General features: G+C 51.3%; 1 protein-coding gene across 9 annotated transcripts in view; it reads right to left on the reverse strand.

Annotated features, from left to right (window-relative positions):
- Positions 1-23698, reverse strand: part of RGS6 (regulator of G protein signaling 6) — a 574222-nt gene that overhangs the window by 18072 nt on the left and 532452 nt on the right. For 4 of the 9 annotated variants that reach the window (XM_067028210.1, XM_067028211.1, XM_059055867.2 and 1 more), the window contains 3 exons: positions 16752-16841; positions 12974-13027; positions 1089-1155 (listed from right to left, as the gene is read on the reverse strand). In XM_067028210.1, coding sequence (XP_066884311.1) covers positions 1089-1155; positions 12974-13027; positions 16752-16841 — 211 coding nt within the window. Of the gene's footprint in view, positions 1-1088; positions 1156-4796; positions 4912-12973; positions 13028-16751; positions 16842-23698 lie in introns of those variants that run through there. The other 5 variants (XM_067028212.1, XM_059055864.2, XM_059055866.2 and 2 more) reach the window with 3 other exon arrangements.

Below are 23698 nucleotides of genomic sequence, written 5' to 3' on the forward strand. Positions count from 1 at the left end.
GAAGTTCAAGTGACCCTTGACTATGGCGACAGGGGACAGTGCTGCTGAAGTTTAGTGGATGAGACAGCAGGACGGATCACTTGCTCGGCAGTGTGTGATCCTTCTCAGGACCCAGGAGGACTCTAACCCCACCCACCTAAGGGCACTTCTCATCTCCTGCGAACACGTTCACCCAGAACACATCCATGGTTTGGGGTCCTTGGTTAAGCCAGCTGCCAAGGCAGAGTTTTGAGGGCACAGGCTGCCAACATGCTGACTGTCCCCACCGCCCCAGAGCATAATCTTTCCGTGAATGTCCAAGTCCATTTGGATACACATTCAAAGAGGGCTGGCTCATTTCTCTTTCCTCTCTACTCTCAGGAATGCAGTTTGGCGGGCATTTATCAGACATGTATTTCTAACCTGCAAAAGTGCAGCAGGGGACAGGTCAAGCAGCATTTTTCAAGACCTCTCTGGACAGAAACGTGGGCTGATGGAATTCCTAGCCACAGAGAACCTTCTTACTTCCCTACAAACCCTTTTCACATGTCGCTGCAATGCTCTCCATCCCTGTGACACAGGGGATGGGTGGTTCCCTAGCCTTCTTCTCCCCTGGTGGTCTAGCAGGTAGAAAGGTGAGATTTCCAAGTTTCCCACAGGACTTGGCCCTGGACCACAGAGGAAGAGTAATGGAAGCTGTAAGTGCGAGACTAAGCCTCAGGATGCTGCTGTTGGGTCTAAAACCATCTTCAAAGGTAGAGGGCATTTCTGCTAGGGGTCCAGGAGAAGCGAGTTACAGGATCAATACCTGAAGACATTATTTGTACATTGCCTCTGGGACAAGGCACTCATCTCCGTGTCATCTCTAGACCCCTCAGCTTCTTGTTTCTTAGGAAGAAAGAACTATGGGTGTATAAAAAGAGGCAGGAAAAATGGGCACACTAAAAAATGGGTGCCACTGACTGTCCATGGAACTAGGGTGTGAGAACAGGACGGGTGGGCAGAGATGAGGCCATGGACAAACAGATCATCTCTTCCCGATTTGGAGCACCTTCTGGGCAGAAAGATCCCAAAGAAGGTTAGAGAGTTCAGACGCCGGGATCACTCACCCACTGCTGGAAGGAAGCCACCTCGGGGGTGAAATGCAGCGGCCATTCTGACTCTGCGCCAGCAGCACTAGGCAATTGTGTTTTTAGGAAGGGAAGTGAAGAATAACTTATCCAGCTGAAACCGTGAAGACCTGTGGCTTTAGGGGAGCCCCTGCCCAGACACGCACACAGCAGCAGCGGGCAAGGCGGTCCATGCGCAGACGCACATGCAGGTCTGCAGCGTATGTTACACACGTACCATACACTGAACACGGAGGCGTGTATCAGGCGGGTAGCACATGCACCTGTGTAGGCAGCCGTGCACACACTCATGTGAGTGTTTACACCACAGGCACTTGCAAAAGCATCTCATGCAAGGTTCGTGAACAACCACACGATTGGCTGTAGAGCTTGACATCAGGCTCCTAAGATGCCAATCTTTGACAGACACTGCAAACTTCAAGCATGTACCTTAAGATCCATATATAAACCCGACTTTCCCCAGGAAAAAGCCATTCGTGTCAGTGGAAATGGCCTCTCTGCTCTGTTTCTGTCAATACTGAAAGCGGTGCGAGTGTGCCGCCCAGGGGGCTGGTTTCCGAAGGATTTCAAAGCATCCCCTGCCACTTGGTTCTGACTCCTCCAACCACCCCAATTTGTAGCACGCAGTTAGAAAACAGGAGCCTCTGTTTATCTGGCAGATGGGGCAACCAGACTTGGTGAGGTTTTACTGCTCAGGGCGGCTCCAGGCAGACAGACAGCTGCCAGGTGAGGGTCTCTGGGAATGAGGCTTCTGCGTGCAGAGTGCTACATCTGCAGGATTGGATTTCATGCTCTTATAGGGGAGAACCATCTCTGATCTGTGTCTGGAAGCAGGAGGCATCTTAGGGTCCTGCACCTCAGGAGTCGGGGCAAATGCCAGATCCTGACAACGTAGGCAGTGTTTCCTTGGTGCCCCCCCCCCCACGTCCTGGCACCGCACTGCTAGCCCCCAGCTCCTACAGCTTCCTGGGAAGTGCACAGGGGCCCTAAGAAATAGACCACAGGGCAGAAGCTGGTGTGCTGGCTACCACAGTCCCTCCTTTCCTAGGGAAAGCAGAGAAACTGGCTCTTTGAGTTGACTTTAAAAATAAGACAATAATAATAGCTACCATTTATCGAGTAGAGTCATGAGCCAGTTGCTATAATAAACGAATGTGCTTTGCACACATTGTCGTATTTGAGATACGCGTGTCACCATCCTCAACTGCAAAATAAATACGATAATACCTACCTTGCGGGACGTGGTTGGAAATCAGATAAGGTAATAAGAGCTAATGGGCTGCAGGTAACATCACAATAATGAAAATAATACAAAGAGTTATACTTAAGCATATATACTGCAAACACTATGCTAAGCACTTTATGTATTCTTTCCCTCTTAATTATTTACTCTTATCTTTTTTACCGATGAGGAAACCGAGGCTTGGAGGCTGAAACGCAGTTAAGTGGTGGAGCTGGAGGAGAACCGAAGTCCCTCTCGGGCCAGGTTCTGCGTGACACGGATGCCCACAGTGCGACAACGCGAGCTCCCAAGACATGGCAGCTGTTCTTGTTATGCCCTCATTTAGCGCCAACATCCACCCAGGGCAGCAGGCATCATCGTACCCATTGGGCAAGTTAGCGGCTTGCCCAAGGTCTTATACCAACTTCAGGTGGAGAAATAGGATTCAACGGGGGCTGCCCATCTCTAACCCTGAGCCCATTCTCTACATCTGGTGGCCCCTAAAGATGTGGTTCTCAGGGGGCGGAGCCAGCAGGTCATCTTCAGTAGGGGATGAAGATGCAGTTGGGGGAAATATCACTGCCAGATTTTTGACATTTAACCTCTCATAGGTAGTGCTGTTCAGTCACACGCAGATAGCTGGCTGAGGAGCAGTGAGGACAGCTCAGGGCAGGACGAGGGGCCAGTCGGGGGAGCCTCTCAAAACAAACTCCTGCCAGGACGAGATGCACGTCGCTGTGCAGTCCTCCGTGCAGTCCTGGGGAGGCTGGAAAGAAAGGGGATCCTGACATCAAGCCTACACAAAGCTGCTGAAGGGCAAACTGGGGGCTCTAGCGGCCACCGCCCCAGCCGCACGCCTTCCTGGTGACCCTTCTCATAACGTCCTACACATCTAGAAAACAATTCAGCAACGCTGTGATTGACGGCTAGCAAATGATGGGCTCTGAAGCTGTATCATTACCAAGGAAACAGCCCTTGAGGATATGACCACAGGATGGTGACCACTCACAAATACTAATGGTTGAATCTTTTACATATTTAGAATTATGGATGCCCTGGAACCTTCCAGGATCATTCAGGACAGAGAATCCAGCAGAATTTCCCCTCTACTTTTGCCGCAGCTTACAAGGTTGGGTTGAGTTTTGTACTGGTTGCTCCATCTCCATTTCCCAACTTAGTATGCTATGGTGGAAAGGGCAGGCCCTCTACCCTTACTCGATGGTCTGTCTTTTCCCATTAGCTGTGGGGATTTGGACGCACCGTGCTCTCGGTACAAATGAGAAAGGCCAGGGGCATGGTGTAAAACAGTTCTCCAACCCTGTGAAAAAGCATGGGCGCCCCCTGGATCCCATACCTCTCTCTCCCCTACCTCTTATATCCAGGCATCAATCCCGCCCACCAGAGTTTTAAAGGCCTGTATGAGGGAACACAGTAACAATCAACTCTGACTGGGCTTTCTTTAGCTTCAAAAAATGTCTTATTAAAACTTTGCTGACTTTATCGGGATCGCCATGTTTAATGAGAGGCCTCAAAGAATTTGAAAGCAAAAGATGAGGAGAGGAAAAAAGCCATAAGCTGCAATCACCATAATTATACAATCCCATGATGAGTTGAAGGCAGCCCTGGCAATGCCCGAGAGAGGAGGGAGTGTCATTTGCAATCAGGTTGGTCCTCGGGACAGCTGGAAAGAATGTGACACGAGAGCCCTTCCCTTCCCCTGAGTTGGGCTGAAGATGAGTCCTCACGGAAGGGCCCAGAAAGAGGGGGCCCACGAGCGCAGTTCCCCCTTGGTCTAAGGTATCAGGGGGCGTGTTCTGTTCCTGGCCAGGCTGAGACAGTTTGGGGGCCAGCTTGTCCGCCTGGAACCTGCACTGGCATCAGGTAAAAGGCAACTGGCTTGATCATCTTTTCTGCTTTCAACAAAACACCCTTTCTGGATGGAAATGATGTCAGGGCAAGCTTTCTCCAGCATAGGGCCAGGGCACCCCCCCACCCCCCCACACACCAACCCTAGCTGTGCTCAGCCTCCCTAAGCCACCGGGCACCAGTGTCCTCCGCGCACTGACTTCCTCCTGGGCATTCAGGGAAGAGAGCCCTGTTGTCCAGGGCTCAGCTGCAGCAGCAGCGACTGGCTTCAAAAACCAAAAACAAAAGGCCAGGATGACAAGTGAAGGGCAGCAATTCCACTTCTTGACAGTGGCCTTGCTTTGACTTTATCATCATCTGGCTTTTCTCCCTCAAGGTAAAATCTAATCTCCTCTGGATCTCTCTCCTCCAGTCTCAGCAAACTCCCTCCGTGTGATCTGTCCTCCTTTTCCGTAGCTTATTTATAAACCATATGATAAAATGCAGTATTTCACAAATATTTAATGCATCCGAGGATTCCATTTGGAAGAGGTGATGGAATCCAGAGCAGAAACCTGCTCTACAATATCCTTGGCCATTCAGCTTCTGAACGTTTCCAGGGAGCTCCTTTTTCCTTGGGGTGACATATTCCATCGTTGGGAAGCTGCTACTGTTAGAATATTCTTAGAACGAGTGACCGTCCCCATGTCTTCTACGCATTTGTTCTAGCTTTGTCTGGAACAATCCAGAAACGTCCACTCACTCTGGGAGACAAACACACATATAGCTCCAGATGGTTATTGAATCTCTTTAGGGGCAGGACACCTTTACCTCCTTCAGTCTCATCTGACATGGCTTCCAGAGTCCCCAGCTATTCTCTTCTGAATTTTCTCTAGTTTGTTGAAGTTCCTGATAAAATGCAGGGGGCTTAGAACCAAGATTCAACACAGTCTAGAGCAACCCAGAGAGCAGTGGAGCACTTCTTTTCTGACTGTTCCACTTTTGTTATTACAACCTAAAGTTGCTTAAAAAAAAAAAAAGTGATCGCATCCTGCTTTTGCTTCTATCAGGCTTGTAATCAATTACAACCCCAGATTTTTTTAAACTTGAATTACACTGAAGGTTAGGAATGCCACCCTGTAGTTGTGAGACTGAATTTTTTTTTTAACATAAATTTTATCTGGTGAAATTATACCTGGTTGTTTGGACCCATCGTTCCACCTGAAGGAGATGGTTTTACGATAATTCCATTGCCTATCAAATGAGCAGTACCTTCCAGGTTTGCCTCTTTGAGTATGACTGACATGTTTGTCTCTCCATCTGAGTCATCAAAAAGGATGTGGATAGGACAAGGTTATGGCTGGACCCTTGTGGCCACAACTAGAAACTGCATTTCCCATGGACATAGATCTAATAATTCACCATCTTATCAGCCATTAAGATGCGATGAATATACTTGCTTTCCCTAATTATGGGCAAACACAGAGGCAGCGGAGGTGGAGGGGGTACAGGGGACAGGAACTGATATTATTTTCAACCTTATTGCACTAGTATCTGGTCACAAATAAATATTTTCTGGAGCAGGGGATGTAATTATGATGGTCATCCATCTACAGTGAGCCAGGCTTGCAAGGAGGGTGTGGAAAGTTCCTGCAAATATTACACCAATGAGGCCCATTCTTGTTTGGGGCTGTGGTGCCATGGCTCAGGCCAAAATGAAATCCTTGTCAAAGGATTTTAAATACACACCCAACTCAATTGACCAGCAGGTGTGGCAGAACCCTTGCCATTTGGACGCTGCCACTGCCCGGGTAGCTATACACTCCCAACCCCATCCCACCTTCCCACCTGTCAGGGAGCCAGCAAAGAAACACTCAAGGGTCTTTCTCTCATTGGCCTTCAGGTTAACATCACTAAACTGAAGATCCCACAGCTCCAAGCTCTTTTCAGCTCCCCTGCAGTGAGTGTCCCAGTTAGCATTCTGCTTCATAGCAACGTTTTGGAGATTGTTCCTTCCTATGGATTTGTATCCTGCCCTCCTTCCAGAATACCGTGGTTCCCAAACTCGATTTGAACCAAAGATACTCATTTGCTGCTCAGAAACAGGGGACACTCCTGCGTTGCTTTCACCACGTGCTCATTCTGGGGGAATGCCGTGGCCGGCTTACTTCTCAGCCTTCGAAGTCCTTAGACCTTGAGCTCTCTGACTTCTAACCGTCCAGTTTGGACACAGGCAGAGTTGGGTCTCTTCTCCCCGACCTTGACATTGGCAGCTTTGTCTCCTTCCTAGGTTCCTGCTATTCCAAAGCCTGCCTAATGCCTGGAGGTTTCTCTCCTGCCCCTTGCGTGGTACCGCTGCTCCCCTGGCAGGTCCGAGGCAGATTCTGTCCTCTGGAGAAGCGGGCATCCTGTCCCCTGCGTGGCCCGCACTCCCCGCCGTTCATCCCGCTGAGGGCCCTGTGGTCGGTCACCTTCACCCTCTGCCTTCTCCTTGGACAGATGGGAGCCCGTGGCCATTCTCACGTGGCTGCCTGGGGACAGGAGCCAGAAATCTGACGGTACAAGCAACAGGGAACGGGCTGAAATCCCACAGCCCCATCGGCCACTTCTAAAGGGAGAGATCCTTCTAGAAGGACGTCTTTCCTGAGTGGGGGAGGGGGTGTAGGAGGAAGCCTCTGTTACGGCAAAGGGCTGCAGGTCAGCTCCCGAAATAGCTTCCCACCTGGCACATCCATCCACAGTGTGCCCCCATCCTGCCTCGCGGGAGACTGGCAGGGATGCGATTTGGATCGGAATCCGTGGCTGTAAACACACAGCTGTGCCTTTCTGCCTCATGGGAGTTTTTCACTTGACTGCCCGGCACACTGGGGTCTGGGGAAGGCAGGAGAAGCCCGGGGTGGGGGAGAAGGAGGGCCGGCCAGAGGAGGAGGGCGCAGTTCTGCAGAGCCTAGCTGTCCCCTGGGTCAGAAGGCTGAGTCACTGCCGCATTGCACCTCGAGTGGGCACTCCGCGGGGAGGGCGTTTTTGGCTGCTTTTCGTTGACAAGTTGAACCATCAGCTGGGGGTTCCTTCTTCCAAGAGGAGTGGCAGTGTCAGAAATGACCACCTCTGACCCTTTTTGATAAATAAAAATCTCACCCTTCCCCAGAGTTTCAGAAAGAACCCCTCCCAACAGCCCCATGGAGAGAGCCACTTTACCTCTTTGTCTTCTCTGTATCCTGCCAGCTAAGCTGATTCAGCTGTCTTACATTTTATAGTTGGTTTATAAAAAAAAAATAAACTTTTACATTTTCATTTTCCAGCTACAAAACTATAATATTAAACATGCTTTTTCAAACTTCACTTGGACCCAAGATGGAGAGAGAAGGATCGAGACCAGAGGAGGCTTAACCTACCACTGACTATAACCAGGTTAACACTCCCTCTGTGCCCTCTTTCTGGGCATTAAGAGAGGACAGTGGAAAGCCGGCCCGGAGTTCTCCGGGGAACTGGAAGGCGGGGCAGCAGGAGAACAGCAGACTGATGCTGAGGTCCCCAGATGCTCACAGCCCATCTTCCCCACCCTCCCACAATGCATGGGGTGACATGGCAGCAGCCACGCAGAGCCCACCCCTCTGCCCGACTGACCTCAGCCCCACCTCCCGACACATACCCAGCTGGGCATCCGCCCTGGAATGGCGGGGACTGCGGCACTGGCAGGACTGACAGGGTGCGTGGTCCTTACCCTGCTCTTTGTGACCTCTCCCCCCCGGCCCCCCAGGGGTCACAGTGCACAGTGAGCCCTGAGCGATGGGGGGAGGCGGCCTGTGTGCCAGGTGCCAGGTGCACTCAGCTCTGAAGGTGCTTTATCGTCAAATCCCTGTCAAAGGATTTAAAATACACACCCAGCTCAGTTCCAAACATGGTCTACTTCCCAGGGTCAAGGGTGGGCAGCCACTTCCCAGGCAGGAAGGCAGCTCCTCTCTCACTCTGAGGGATGATTAGCACAACTCGCAACTCTCAGGATAGAGAGAAGCACAGACCCATAGAACATTCCAGATGAAAAGGTCCACAGAGATGATCTAGTCCACACTATTGTTGACAGGAGAAAACCAGGGCTCAGAGAGGGCTAGTGATGGGCCTGAGGCCACACTGTTAGCAAGCTGAGCCTGGAAGCAGGAGCCACCCTGCATGGAGGCTGCTGAGGAGTTTCCCAGAGTCCCAGGGGAAGTCCTTGCTGCTCAAGACAGGCAAGTTTTCATGTTTTCCCTCCCAAGCACTGCCATGGAACCCATCCCCATCTCTAGGCAGGCCCGGGTCCCACTGCTGCTGGCTCTCAGGGCTCTGAGATGGGAGAGGCTGGCGACCCAGTCTGCGACCCCGACGTCCCCATGGGGCCCAAGAACTGTTTGCAATCAGAATCAACTCGAAAGATTTTTAGCCAATCGTTCCTTGCTGGAGGCCCGAAAGGGGCTCTGCTGAGTCTAGGTGTTTGAGAGCTCATTCCAGCAGAGTGCACGGCTCTGCCCCTGACACGCTGAGGGGGAGGGGGAGACAGCCTCCCCGGGGAAGAAGCTGCTGTGGCGGGGGCGGGGATGGGCCGAGCACCTTGGCTGCAGGCCCTCTGCCTCGCCTGCCAAGGGTCTCAGCCTTCCACTTCTGGTTCAGCACCTGGGCCTGGGGCCGGAGCTGCCTGGAAGGTGGTGGGAGGTGAGCTGCAGACTTTTTAGCTCTCATTAGCTTTTCCTTGGCTTTTGGTTGGGGCGGGAGGAAAGGGAGAGGGAGGGAGGGTGACAGCTGGCTCCCAGAACTTCCTGGTCTCCATCTGACTTTCCCGCTGCATTCCTTGGCAGGCAGGACAGAAACGCTTGGAGATGCTGCTTGGCGCACGCCAAGGCTCCCTCAGCTCCCGGCCCTTGCTGTTTCAATTCCAAGGAGCACCTCGACAAAGGCCAACTGTGAGGCTCCCTTAGGAGGGGGAGGAACACTGAGTTCTCATCTCTGCTCTCCTCTGAGGCCTCCAGCGTAGCTCGGGCACCAGCAGCCCCATATTGCCCATCTTGGGAGCCCGAGGCTCCAGCTGATGAGGCTCTCAAGAGGACAGCTGGGGCTTCGGCTGAGCTTCCAGGCAAAGGTGTCCAGGGAGGCTGATGCCACCGTCACCCAGGGCTGCCACTTCTGCTAACTTAAGTGCTATCCCCTGCAGATACCATGCAGAGGACTTTTTCTAGCTTTTCCTCCCAGAGTTCCTCCTCTGGAGTTCTCACCACATGGTTTTGGCCACCATCTGAAAAGGGACGATCAAATTGCTGCTGTTGAACCTTGGCTAATGGCCCTTTGCTGCTTCTTGCCCTCCTCCCACGCATCCTTGCTGTCCTCTAGGTCAGGGTCGCCCCTTGTGGGGCCCTCCCTGCTTTGTGGTAGGCCCTGAAGGAATGAGCACGCCTAAGAGAGAGAGCTGGGGCATGGACAGCCTTTCCGCTCTGGCCACCCTCGTACCCTCATTGTCATCTGTCAACCGCAAAAGCAGGAAGATGGTGGAGAACGGCAGACTGGTCAGCCCTGAGCAGTAGAAAGTGGTCTCTGGTTAGAGAAGAGCCTCCTCCCCCCAGTCAGCAGTGCCTGGGGCCTCCCACCAGAGAGTCTGCAGAGGAGATGGAGGGTGATGCAAAGGCAAGCCACAGAAGTTTCCTACCGTGCCTTTCATACCCTACAGTCGCTGTGAAAGGAAGCTTCCCAGTGGACCGGACTAGGGAGAGACAGGCTCCATTCATTTGACCTGAGGCCGTGTCCTAGGCCCCCTTGGAGAAGCTGCTATGGGTTACAGCTCTTCCTGGGCCTGGAGCTCTTGGGACCGGGGCCACCATGTACAGTGATGTGAGTCATCCACTGCACGAGGGAAGCTGAGGGTCAAGGAGGGGCTGAAACCCAGCTGCGCGTCGCTTGGCCAGCTGGGCGTCTGTGGGGCTGGGCTCATCAGAGGGAGTCCTGTTTTCTGCTCTGAATAAAGATGCGATGTGGGCTGGCTGCGGCACGCCATGGACTTTGAGTGACGTTTGCTTCTGAACCTGGGCCTGCCCTGTCAAAAAGCGGGCCATTATGCAAGCTCCGTGGCTCTAGGTGGCCCAGTTACACAATGCCTTGGCACAGCATACCCCCCATTTGCTCTGATGCTCAAGCTCCCTCCACATCATGATACACCTGAGTCTTGGAAAGAACGATCTGCTTTCTCCACATGTCCCTCCTTTACCAAGAAAAGAAAGGACACTGGCGTGGGAGAAATTCTGGACCCAGATTCAGTTTTGATAAGAAGGGAGCTGACTGAGATAACTAACCATCTGGATCAACGTTTCTTGCCACTAGTTAGTCCTAAATGGCAGCTGGCTTCACATCCTCGGTCCATGGACGGCCCAGCTCCACCCCTTCATTTTCCCATTATTGGTTCCATGACATGGATGGTCTTTTTACACATATTTCCCAGCACCATGAGAATGCTATTGAACAAGGCTTTCATTGAGTTTTATAGTTTGCAGTATGTAGCGGATGAAATATTCACGTAGACCTTCTTTTACACAAATCAAGCACTTTATGTATATTATATCCAGAAAATGGCCATCAAATTGCAAGGCATTTTCGTTGGCTGGTTAATTCTGTTTGATTAGAACACTGGGCCACACGTGGAGACCATGTTCTTGGGTTCCAGCCTCAAGTACTCTGAGAGTTGCTACTATTCTACAGCCATGGGCAAACTCAGCCTCATCTCGTTACCCCAAGTGGAGTTACCCCAAGGGCACGAGGAACAAGGATGGATCAATACAAATCCATCTCCATCTCCACCACTGGGAACAAAAACTCAGAACGCACCACCCCTTCGAGTCTTCATAGAAAAAATAGCATGGAATTTAGGAATTTTTTGGTTTTGAAGTTTGGGCCTTCTCTCATATAGACTCTAAAAATCTCAGGAACTTGGAAGATTTTTCTCTTTCAGCCGGCCCTGAAACATCTCTGTAAGTTCTCCCATGTGCACACTTCAGATGCTTGGAAGGTGGTGTCTGATGCTTTCTCGTTCCAAACGCTTTGTTAACAGACCTTGGAGAACCACTGAACCAACACCACTTCTGGGATGAAGGAACATCAATAAATGCTCTTCACAGAGCTTCACTGAGATCATGCTTGCTTTCCCAATACCCACTTCTCATGAAAAGCAGCCTGGAGATGTTCGGATGCCTCATCCAAGTACCAGGCTTCCTCTCACCCCCTCAGCCCACGCGGTCAACCTGAAGGGCCTCCACGGGGCTGCAGGAGTTCTGCTTTCTCCACAGTATACAAAACCCGTAAACATCTTCCACCTACAGCCTCCAGGCCTCAAAAGAGAGGGAGGGGTGGGTTCCCACCACTCTCTATCAGCCTTCGGGGTTGAAGGAACTCCTGTTGGCCTTTGCCTCTAACAGCCCGTGGCAGCTGCTTGGTGTATGAAGTTACGTGTCCATGGCGAACCAGCCATGGAGACAGACAGGGGAATCACAGGTCTTACACTGTGCAAGTTCTGATTTCTCATGAGGAAAGGCCATGGGGAGAAAAGAGCAAAGAAGAGATGGGATGAGCCCTCATATTTTAATTGCCACCTCCTAGAGTTCCTGTGATGCTTATACATCTAGCAAATTCACAATGACGTTTAAATTCAGTTAAGATGCACCTAGCTATGCCAGGTAAATGACCAGGTTGTTTTCAACCCAGAATTCTTAGACTTTTCATTAAAGGGATAAAATAAAGATACTAATCACACAGTAGTCAGGTTTACAAGGACTCTCCTCTTCAAGAGAGGGAGGAAAAAGGCAAGTTAGCATCAGTGGGTTTCCACCCTCTGGGAAGGGAAATTTGGCCAATTCCACATGTGGCATTCCTGCTCCCTGGCTGCCATGTTGGTTCTCTCTGGTTTGACGTGAAGAGTGCAGGCTGGGCCCCATGAACTCAGCAGCTTGTTTTTGACGACTGAGTGAATGAGCGGGACTGAGTGCTTCCTGTGCATCAAGCCCTGTGCCGCTGCCTTACAGAGAACATCATGGAAAGGGGAGACGGGCCTGTGCTGTTCTACACATCATAGCCCCCAATCTCCACCAGGCACCATGGGGAAGACCCTCCCACGGCTGCTCCACCCCGTAGCGACTGCCCTCCTCTCCGTGTCACGCTGTGCAAGGAAGGCTGACAAGAGGCTGTCAGGGACGTGGGAACTCATGCAGAGGCCACTAACACACACACACACACCACACACACACGCCAGCTGTAGACCGCATCGCCACAACCCATGCAGCACGGCCGCCTTAGGCACACGCAAAAGCCGCCGACACAGCAGCAGCGGCAGCTGGCCTCTGGCACCCGCATGGTTGCCGGAGTCCACAGAGGGAAATTTGGATGTTTTTTTAGATGAGCTATCGTTCTGAGCCAATTTATTTTATGGTCCGGTTGGATGGCCTTCTCCCTGGGCTGCTGCAGAGGGTGCACCAACCGAGCAGCCCCGAGGGCAGGGGGCGGTCCTTCCTCCTCAAGGCCCCAGACAGAAGATCAAACGCCAGGCCCGAGGCTAGGCGGTCGCCTGGTGCACCGTCTGCGGAGGGAGCCGCCGGGCCTTTTGTCTTTTGCAGATCCATCCCTAGGAGAGAAGCTGCCGACCCTCCCTTGCAAAAGAAAACCGGTGGGTGTGTTGAGGGGAAAGCCCTGGGCTCCCTCCCAACCCCAAGGAAACGACAATAACCACCACCGTACACACAGAAAACAAAACAGAGAAAAACAACAACCAAAGAAAACCAGCTGAACTTACCACACTGCGAGTGAACTTTTCTAAGGAAGTTCTACGACCTTGCTCAATTTCTGGCTTTAGGGGAAAAAAAAAAAAAAAAAAAAAAAAAAAAAGGGAGAAAAATACAGAAAACAAAAAAAAATCTTCAGCTTACACATCGTTCCCCAAGAGCAGCGGCAGCTAATGAACCAAAACAAAAGCAAGACAGGGCGGGAAAAAAAACGGGACAAGAGAAGCAGCCAGTGCTGTGTGCAACAGTCAGTGGGAGAGACGGAAAACAGAGCTTCCCTGGAGCGGTGAGGAGACAGGGCTGTTTGCTTCTAGAAGAGCCATTAATCATGCTTCGGGGCTGAAGTAGGAGCCACTGGGCTGGGAGCCGGGCCCTTGGTCAGCAGTTTGGAGCTGCCTGCTCACTGCTTTTGAGTGGCCGAGCCCACACGCAGGAGCCAACTGGGGGCCCCAATGGGGGACACAAACCAGACGAGCTTCCAGGGCCAGCGGGGCCTGTGGGGGAATCCTGCTGAGACGGCCAAAACGGCCATGGGCGAGGTGAAGTCATCAAGTCCTCCATGAGTCTGGGTTAGGACTTTCTCTGAAATTTTTCTGCTCACATGCAGCCAGAAAGTTTGTTGACTTTCTCAACATCCTCGTGGCCCCTAGTGACTCTCGTTCTGTGTCCTTAGACCAAGGAGGCTCTACCCAGGTCTTTTGCAACCACAAAGATCTTGGGCCTCAGAAGGAGCGTTCTGGACAGAAAATGCTCTCTCGGTACTCGGGCAGGTGACCTCTTCCAAGGTTTACTCACGGCAGGTGACAGCAGGCTCAGGAACCTCCCAGGGACTCCAGGCTGAGGGTCCCCCCACACAGGAGGAAGAGGAGGCAAAGCCCTTGGACGCTCCCCCCAGGCCTGGCAGCTCTCCTCTAGTGGAGGAGGAGGGGTGTGTGTGATGTGGACCTGACCCTCTCCTCAACTTTCCTGCTTTTCCAAGGGGGGAGAATTACATCCCAAATACCTGCTAGTTTATCCCCGAGCCCAGTTCCAAGGTCCTGAATCCATGCCTGGGAAATCTGGATAGCACACACACTCACGTGGACACACACACAGCAAATAATGGAAATTAGAGAGCCGAAGAAGCAGCCAGGTGTCTCTGGGTCTGCAGGATGTGCTGGAAGCAGAGGGGGCCAAAAGCAGCCACTGTGGGTATGGACAAGGTCAGAGGGCTTCCTTGGCTGGCACACCCCATCCCCTCAGCTGGCTGCCGGGAGACAGAGAGGACGCTGCAGAAGGAAGACACAACACAAAGGACACACCGCCGCAGAGCCAGGCTGGTCTTTCTCCTTCAGGCACAGGGAACTGAAGGATCCGTGCTTGGCCAGGCACCATACTGAGTCTTGCCACTGGGGCCAGCAGGACTCAGCTTCGATCCAGTGGGCAGCCCGGGGGCTGTCTGTGCAGCTCAAGTCACGCCAGTCCTAGGCCCCGCAGCTGGCATTCTGCGCCTGGCATTCTTGTCCCTTGGCTCATGAGCTGCTGCTCACAGAGAGTGGCCACTGGCCTGACTTATTCAGGTTCCTCTGCCTTGCACAGGTCCTCCGAGCTGCCCTGGAAAAGTGTACTTAAGTACTGGTACTTAAGTGTTCTGGAGGGGCCCCTCAAAACCCAGCTCACCTGCCCTTGAGACCTGGCTCATCAAAACAACTAACCTGATCTCTGAAAATACTAAGATAGAAGAGGAATTAGGGAGGAAGGACTGGAAGGCTATGCCTCCAGACTCCGTCAGGAGCCTTCCTGAGCAAAAAAGTGAGGCTGATTTATATCCCTCCTCTTAGCTGTGGCTCACATCCCTTCATGACCTGGACATGTAGATCGCATGGTAAGCCCATCCCTGACATCAGAAGACACTCTAGGCCTACCTGGAAGTGCCGAGTTACAAATCCAGTCCATGCCTGGAGACTCGGGAGAAATGGAAGAAAAGGTAGGCTTGTCACTGATTTTGGAAACAATTAACCCCTGGATATTGAAAGGGCTTTGGCATCTGCAAGAGCTTTCTGCCCCAAGAACACTCCTTGGTGTAGGGGCTGGAAGGATAATTCTAATGAACTTCATCTGTGACATTTTACAGGCAGGCCGTCTGTTCCTTCCTCATTCAAGTGACCTCCTCCGAGAAGCTTTCCTCGTACGGGAGGATCTGTGGAATCTCAGCCCCACTCCCTGTGCTGGGGTGCGTTTTCCCTTTGTGTTCAGACCCACAGGGAGACTGAATGGCCTCTGGCTTCTTCTGAGTGTGTGGACAGGCCCAGATGGGTCAGACTGCTAGGGGCTCACAATTTCCCCACACCGGGATCAGTTCAGCGTCTTGAGCCGCAAGAAATAAGGAACAATTGCTTTGCCTTCTCCCCTGAGATCTGGGCTGGAGGCACCAAAGGTCTCCACAACTTTTCTTGAAAAACTGGGTCATCAGAGCCATTACTGGTGGGGCTGTCAGCCAGCTGCATCAGGGCCTCTCCACCTCCACCCTCTGGCAAGGGAGCGGGCTGGAGGTCAGGCTTCACATTTTCCATCGTAGTAGTGACACCTGATGGAGGGGATGCAGGCCAACAAGAAAGCTGTGTTCCTCACACTCTGGGAGTCCCAAAGTCTACTTCTCTTTCTCAGACTCTTGGGGATGTCCTCAGGGCTACCTAAGGGCAGGCAAGCAGGATATAAATGCTCTTCTAGACCCGGGAGTGATGTGGGACCAGCCAGATATGCAGACAAGATGCTGGCACGTGAGGTCACAGTACACAGAAAGAGGGGCTGTGTGGCCGAGAGAGGAAGCCCGGCAGCCAGCGTGTTGCTGGACAAGCACAGGCTCAGGGGCTGCTGCTGGGGGGGCTGAGAGGGAGAAGAAAGGGATGTGCACGGTCCTAAGCAGCATGGCACGGGAGTCCCGGGACTCGGTGCAAGGACAGCCCCATTAACCACACGTGGGCCTCAGATCAGAACCGAGACGTGCAGAGCATTTGCAGGCATACTGGAACCATGAGACTTCCCTCCTGCCTCCCCCTTTCCAGACCCCATGTCCCTCCTGGCTCTCCCTTCCCTCCTCCCAGAAATCCAGCTGAGTTCACCCCTTGGCCACTCCCCACCGCCTGCATGCTGAGGGTCCCTGCGCCCCCAAATCCAGACACTGGGGGCCACAGGGAACCACTTCATTCAGAGTGGAGGAGGAGGAGGAAGGAGCTAGGATGCCATTACTTCTTGGTTAAAAGCAAAAGCAAATGCTGTGGGGCAGGTGAGGGAGAGGATGGGGCACCCCCCCCGCCGCACCAGGAAGGACTTCGGGTGCCAGATCGCCCCCTGGAACCCTATAAGCGTTTCTATCCAGAGCCGGGGGTGCCCCAATCCTTGCCTCATACTCAACTCTGAGCTGGTCGGGGACAGAAAAGTCTGTGGGCAGCGGGCTGGACTCTTCAGTGGTTTCCTAAGGGATTGGCTGATGCCACTGCCAGCCCTGTACTACTGGGCTGAGCCACTGAGGCCTCAGAATTTGGTCACACTCTCCGCTGTGGGCAGGACACGCAGATGGAGATGATGGGCCCAGGGAGACAGGATGCCACACCCTGGACCTTGGGGGTGGGCTGATGTGGTGACAATCCTAATTATATTCTACTGGAGCGGGACCAGGTACAGAAGGGAAAGAAGAAAAGAGAAAAGAAATAAAACCCAAGGGATGACATTCTCATTTCACACCAGCAGCAAGCAGCAGGCAAAGGTCAACAGTGCTAAGAAAGGCAAGGCTGCCCTTCGCAGAGATACCTTCTTCTTGGCGAGCAGCAAGTCCTGGTAAGCATTTGACCGGAGGAAGCGGGCATAGCTGTCACTCTTCATCAGCTTGTAGATGTGCTCCTGGAAAGGCAGAAGGTGGGAAGACACAAGAAAGAACTGTCAACCAATGCTAAAGGGAACTGCAACCCAACTGTTGGGAAAGACACAAACAAACCGAAATATGCTTGTCTGTACCTGGAAAAACACATAACATGTTTGCTTTGATTCGTTTTTTTTCCCACTCAGAAAACACCCACCAAAACCTATTGTCTCTCACAGAGTAAAAGATCCTTGAGGATCAGGTTGCAGAGGCTATGTAATTGGGCCTCGGTGCCATGTTGGGATGCAGTAGTGCTTAATGATGAAAACCACAGGCACAGCAATAAGAAGGAAGAAATTACTGATTCACCCAACCACTTGGATGAATCTCAAAGGAATTATGATGAATGAAAAAAAGCCCCAGAAGGCTACATACTGTAGGATTCCACTGATATGACATTCTTGAAACGACAAATTATAGAAACAGACAACAGATTAGTGGTTGCCAGAGGTTAGGGATGGGAGAGGGGCAGGGAGGGGAGGGAGGTGTGGTTATAAAAGACAATAGGAAGGGTTCTTGTGGTGGTGGACTAGCTCTGTATCTTGACACATCTTACACATGTGATAGAGTTGTATAGAACTAAACACATACACACACATACAAGTAAAATCGGGAAACCTGATAAACTCGGGGGATGTAGCAATGTCAACATCGTGGCCGTGATACTGTAGTATAGTTTTTGCAGATGTTACTGTTAGGAGAAACTGGGTAAATGGGATGTCTCTATATTACTTCTTATAACTGCTTGTGAAGCTAAAAGTATCTCAAAATAAAAAGTTTAATTAAAAAAAAGTCCACAGGCAACGATGCAATTGGGTCAGTTTCTGCGTGTCAGGGCCACCATCCCAACCTGGAAGGGGACCCTTAGAACCAGATTGTGGGGGCATCTGGGCAAATATGCCAGGCCTGAGTCTTCCATCCAGGAGGGGCAGATGCTGGGGCATAGTGCCCTCCTGGGCTCCTAGAGGCATTACATTCTGGTCATGGCAACAGATTTTACCCTTCACTTCCGGCTGATTCCTATAGCCTTGTGATCCCTTCCTAATAGATCTGTCCTCATTAAGGGCAGGGAAAGCCTGTTTCATTAAAAGACGGAACTTGTCCATTGAAAAAGGGTTATTTATTAGTTGAAGTGGAAGGTAGCTCAGCTGCACAGGAAAGCCTGGCTGTCGCGAGAGAGGACCTGTTAGGAGGAGGGTGGGCTTTCCCTATAGGGAGGGTGGGCTCATCAGGCAGGGAAGCATCTTGCCTGATGTACACTCATTGTTCATCCCACGAAGCTGGACAAGGGCCCCAGTGCTCAGGGGAATGGAGAGCTGGTCAGTGAAGAGAATGCTCAGCAAAGAGGCTGGACTGGTCATTAAGGACCTCTTCCTCGGGTACTCTTCCCAGGGGAGGAGGAAGGGGAGGTGGAGACTTCTCCTCAGCTGGGGGCACAGGGCACATTTAAGCAATACCTGGCCAGACTGCTGGTACATCCCAGAGGAAGCTGGGTGATGACGATGGCTTGCCAAGACCCCCTTCCTACCCACCTCAAAAGAAAGTGAAGACAGAAAGCAAGAATCATCTTGGTGGCATGTGGATCCCTCTCCGGCCATCTTCAGATGGACCATATGCAGACCTATTTGGGCACCAGCTTCATTCTTGCCCAGATGCCCCTATATTTATAAAAGCGGGTGCAGCTCCACTCGGGGGAATGGGACCACTGCAAGGAGCCCAGAGAAATGAAACACTGGCTTCAATCTGAATCTACTTTGATGATCCAGATGTGCTCTGAGTTAATAAACTTAGTGGGAACACATGTCGCTGAGTGTTTTTCTGCAAATTTCAGACAAAAATCCAGCCCACCCTAGTTTAAGCTCCTTGAGGGAACAAGGTGTTTTTGATCTCTTATACGTGCATAGATAGCGTCCAGCACGGGGTTAAATGGTAGCGGAATTTGTGTTGCTTTTTGGTTCACTGAAATGCTGGTCTGAGTTTGTAAGTACTGGGCAAGTTTGCAGGCTCCATACTTGTTTTAGTTTATGATCAGATCCTGCTCTCTGTGTGGAAGGAGAGTGGGGAACACACTCAACTCAAAGGAAGTCCCTATGTGGGCATCTTGGCTCAGCCCTAATGGCCTCAGGGCCTAGACCGAGGGACATCACGGTCTTTGCATTTGTTGTCCCTTTACAGTGGTCTGACATTTACATCTTAGGTACAAATGTTAACCCAGAGAGAAACTATCTCGCTGTCTTCTTCTTGTCTCAGGCATGGCTTCTGTCTGGCCCACAGAGCCAGGTGGCTCCTGAGACATCTGGAAAGGCCTGGCCCTCAGACCTGGACCCTCTCCAAACCCCTCTCCAAGGCAACAGACCCATGATTCTTGTTCTGACTTCTCAGAGGAATCTAAATCCCCAGGTATATCTCACAAACTACCCCCTGCTCCCCCAAGAAGAGTAAGGAAACCTTTCCCAGCCCAGCCCTTCTGGCCTTGGCAACAAATTTCACCCCTGATCTAGCTAATTCCTCCAGCTCATCGTGGGCAGGAAAAACTCTTGAAAGAAGGAACTCGTCAATTGAGAAAGAATAGGATAAAGCAGATGCCTCAACATTTGATCTCCAAAATATTTGTTGAGCAGCTCCTAGGTGCCAGGCACCGTGTCAGGCCCTGAGATTACAGCATCGCCAAGACAGAAGAGGTTCCCGCTGTCATAAAGCTTAGATTTCATTGCATAAGGGAGTGCGTGACCCGTTGAGCTGAGGGATACAAGGAAGAAGAGCAGGTTCAGGGTGCTGTGAATGGGTATAACTGGGGATGACCGACCCTGCCAGAGGTGGGAAATGGTTGTCCCTCAACCAGAAAGAGCCTCATCCAGGTAGGAAGAGCTGGGCAGACAGGAATGTGTCTCCCAGTTCCTAGTCTGGTCAACCAGAGCAAGAAGGACAATCCAGGGCCGAGGAGGAGGGAGTAGCAGGCAGTGGTGGTCCCCTCTCTGGGGGGGGGGGGCGGGGGCAGTTGATGTGGGTCAGAGGGGCAGTTTGGGCACTGCTCTTGTCCTCTCTATGTCACGTGCCAACTTGGCAATTTGTTGCCAAGGCTAGAGGCAAGATGAGGACCTCATGGGGAGAGAGTAAAGAGAACATGGCCTGTTGGATGTGGGCTGCATAAGGCAGTCTCACTCTGCCAACATCGTTGCTAGCCCTTGGCCATCATTATGACCATCTCAGATTACCCTGTAAGGAAACAACCACCAAAACAACAATAGCACGTGCAAGGCATGGTCTGAGCAAAACAGAATCCAAGAACCTCTGCAGAGCCCTCATGCCCCCCACAGGGCCTGAGGCTTCAGGCCTCTCTGGGGCCTCCTCTCCCACAGCCTATGGATCCAGGACTCTCCTCTACCCTCCTCTCCTCCCCCAAGCAAAGAAGTGCAGCCTTTGATGTGCCCAGTTATGGAACGCTGTGCCTTCTTCCTTGCCAGCTTTGTCTAAGAAATACAAAGACAGTAAACAGGGGGTGGGGGGAACGGAGTGCTGAGATTTTTCTGGGAATGAGAATTAAGATAGGACTCAGGGTCTTTGGCCAGTTCCCAAATGCAATGAGTTTATCACTGCCAGGGACAGCAAGTGTACAAAGCTCTTGGCAGTGACCCCTACTGATTTATGAGGGGTTCTGGTTTGTTTCCCCTGCTTTGCAGACAACCAGTCTTAAGGCAAATGTATATCCAGAATCTGCAAAAAGCAGGAGAGCCACTGGCAAAACCAGTGAGCGCTCACCGACAGAATTCCTAAGGGCCAGAGAGAAAGAAGTTTGCGTTTCTCTTCTTTGCTTTTTCTTGTCTTTTCTTGTTTTATTTCCCTCCCTCCCTCCCTCCCTTCCTTCCTTCCCCAGACCCCTCCCTCCCCTGCTCCCTCTGCCTCTTTCTAAAACATGGATGATTGAGTTGACTGTGAACAAGCAGACCTACCAGGGTCCACATCTGCCTTCCTGACACGTAGGGAGGCACCTGCTCCCGGGAGAGTGAGGATGGTTCTCCATAGGTCGAGAAACTGATGCCCTAAGGCCCTAAGTCATACTGAATATCTTAGCTACAATTCTCAGTGCGGGGAGGCAATCACACCCCATGGCGGTTGACAGTTACAGTACATGGATGTCACCCTGATGAGACACTCCACCCTCATCCAGGGCCAAGCCCAAGATGGGAGCTTTGCTCACCTGGGATGCTAAGGCAGAAGCAAAACCAACTGGGACCATGGGCAAGATTTTATAATAGCTTTAAATGGAATGTAATCTATACAAATATTGAATGATATGTTGTACACCTGAAACTCATATAATATTGTAAATCAACCATATTTCAATAAAAAAAGATTCAGGAAAAAAACAACAACAACAATGGAGAGAACGAAAAAAAAAAAACCCCTAAACCCCAAAAGACTGCACTCAGTGGAGTCCGAGACATATGTGGGAGGAGGAGGGAGGGAGCAGTGCAAGCTGTCTCAAAACCACACCTGCTACAAACCAATGTTTTGCAGTGAGGGTCCTCATTTGGAAATCTCCTTTGTTTTTAGACAAGACATGGTGGGCCTCACAGCACTGGGGAAGGTAATCAGACAAATGCCTGGGCCTTGGGCCCCAAGCATGCTGGAGCAGTTAGAAGTTCAGTACACCCTTATGTCCTCCTCTTTGCTGTGGGTTCCTGAAACAGCTACAATCTCATCCCCTAGCTTTAGAGCATCCTCCTGGAGTGGGAGGCCGCTCAGCTGGAGCATTGCACAGCTGCCAAGAGCTCTTCTTGGGATTTTCAAGTGTCCTGTTTTTCTTCTGCAGATGTATGTGTCTCTGTCCTCTGTCCTCTTGGGACTATCAAAGCTTCCTGGAACAACATCCAGCCTTTGGGAACTGTTGGGTCCCTTGTGGTCTCTTGAAGGAAGAGGACGCTGTGGGGCAGGATGTGGCATTGCCGCGTGATACGCTGGAAGCGGGGCTGGGCTGGGGGCCAAAGGTGTGGATTCAGGTCCCGACTCTGCCTTTTCCAGCCCCGCCGAGCACACAATTAACGGAGGAAATACAAGGGAACACATTACGAAAACTATACACGTGTAAAGTAATGATGATAACTGGCCTTCATGTTGGGACTGTCCTTGCCAGGGATGACGTGGGAAGGGGACCAAAGACCAGAAGGTTCCCAGGGAGGAGGAAAGGTGAGCAGAGTCCAGCTGTATTATTTCCATTGCTGTTGTTGTTTGCTCTGAATCAATGCTTAGGTTTAAACAACCCCATTTTACAGATGCGGACCCTAAAGCTCTACAAAGTGGAGTGGCTTGCCCAAGCACAGAGCAAGGATTTGCGCTCAGTGTTCTGTGACCCCGAAGCTCACACTCTTCCCTTGGTACATGCTGCTGTTCGTGGTCCTTGAGTTGGGGTTTTGAGGGGGTCAGGTTCCGTGGCTGGGACAAAGTCCTCAGCGTGTGGTTAGCAGAAGCGTCAGGGGCCTCCTCTCAAGCTTTAATCTGAGGCATCCCAGGGGTAGATGCAACCTCCATTCACCACTCCCCTTCAGGAACTGTTCACCACCACATTGTCAGCGACAGCAACGGCCACCCTGTCTCCCAGGGTGACACAGGCTCTCACCTCGCAGATCATGTACAACTTGCCTTCTGCACCAGAAGGGCCAAACTGGCAAAGCTCTGAGGGCTGACCGGGCCCCTGGGAAGTCATGGGCAGCAAGTCTGTGTTACAGAAAGTCACCCAGAAGATGCATGAGTCTCACCTTTCAAGAGACTCTTGAATATCTTAAACCAAAGGTCTTCAGACCTTAGGCATGGTTAGCTGAAGCCTAAAGAAAATTAACACTTTTCTCATCATGGGTCCTTCAGGAGGACAGAGGGTGGGAGTGCACAGTGGTAGGGAATTGATGGGTATCCTAAGTCAGTATCTGCTTAATAAACATAGAAAAGACTCACTTGAGTGAGTACAGATGCTCACTTGAGTGAAAGACAGTAGCTTGTCCTCATGGATGTGACTTTGGATGACCATTCTAGGATCCTGTGGAGTTTTTTTCCTTCTTTTTTAATATTGAAATATAGTTGATTTACAACGTTGTGTTAATTTCTGCTGTATAGCAAAGTGATTTAGTTATATATATATATATATATATATATATATATATATATATATATATATACATTAAAAAAAATATTCTAGGATCCTGTGGATCTTAAATGAGAAGCCCCCATTTGGATTTCTTTGTCCTTCTAAGTGGGACGTGGCAGACACTGTTTCCACAGAATGCAACATTCAGGGGCTTCCCTGGTGGCGCAGTGGTTGAGAGTCTGCCTGCCGATGCAGGGGACACGGGTTCGTGCCCCGGTCCGGGAAGATCCCACATGCCGCGGAGTGGCTGGGCCCGTGAGCCATGGCTGCTGAGCCTGCGCGTCCGGAGCCTGTGCTCCACAACAGGAGAGGCCACAGCAGTGAGAGGCCCGTGTACCACACACACACAAAAAAGAATGCAACATTCAAGTCATAAGAGAGTGTAAGAGTGAATTATCTTTTGCCTTTACATTGCAAAGCATCTGTATAAACATGTTCAATTTAACTGGCCAAAGGGCACAGTATTATGATGCTGTTCGATCCCTATTCTTAGATAAGAGTAGCTTCAAAGACAGCTTTGCATATTTCCTTTCACCTACCCAAATACCATGGATATTAACTTAGACAAATGTTTCCTTCTCCTCTTCAAGGTCATGGGGCTTGGTGCAAGAAATCTCCGCTCTGAAGCCTCAACAAAGGAAGTTTGGAATTTAGTTCCCTGACGCCTTCTCTTCGAGAACTACCCGCCTGTGTGGTAAT

This window comes from Kogia breviceps, chromosome 3, assembly GCF_026419965.1.
Source record: "Kogia breviceps isolate mKogBre1 chromosome 3, mKogBre1 haplotype 1, whole genome shotgun sequence".
Lineage (NCBI taxonomy): Eukaryota > Metazoa > Chordata > Mammalia > Artiodactyla > Physeteridae > Kogia > Kogia breviceps.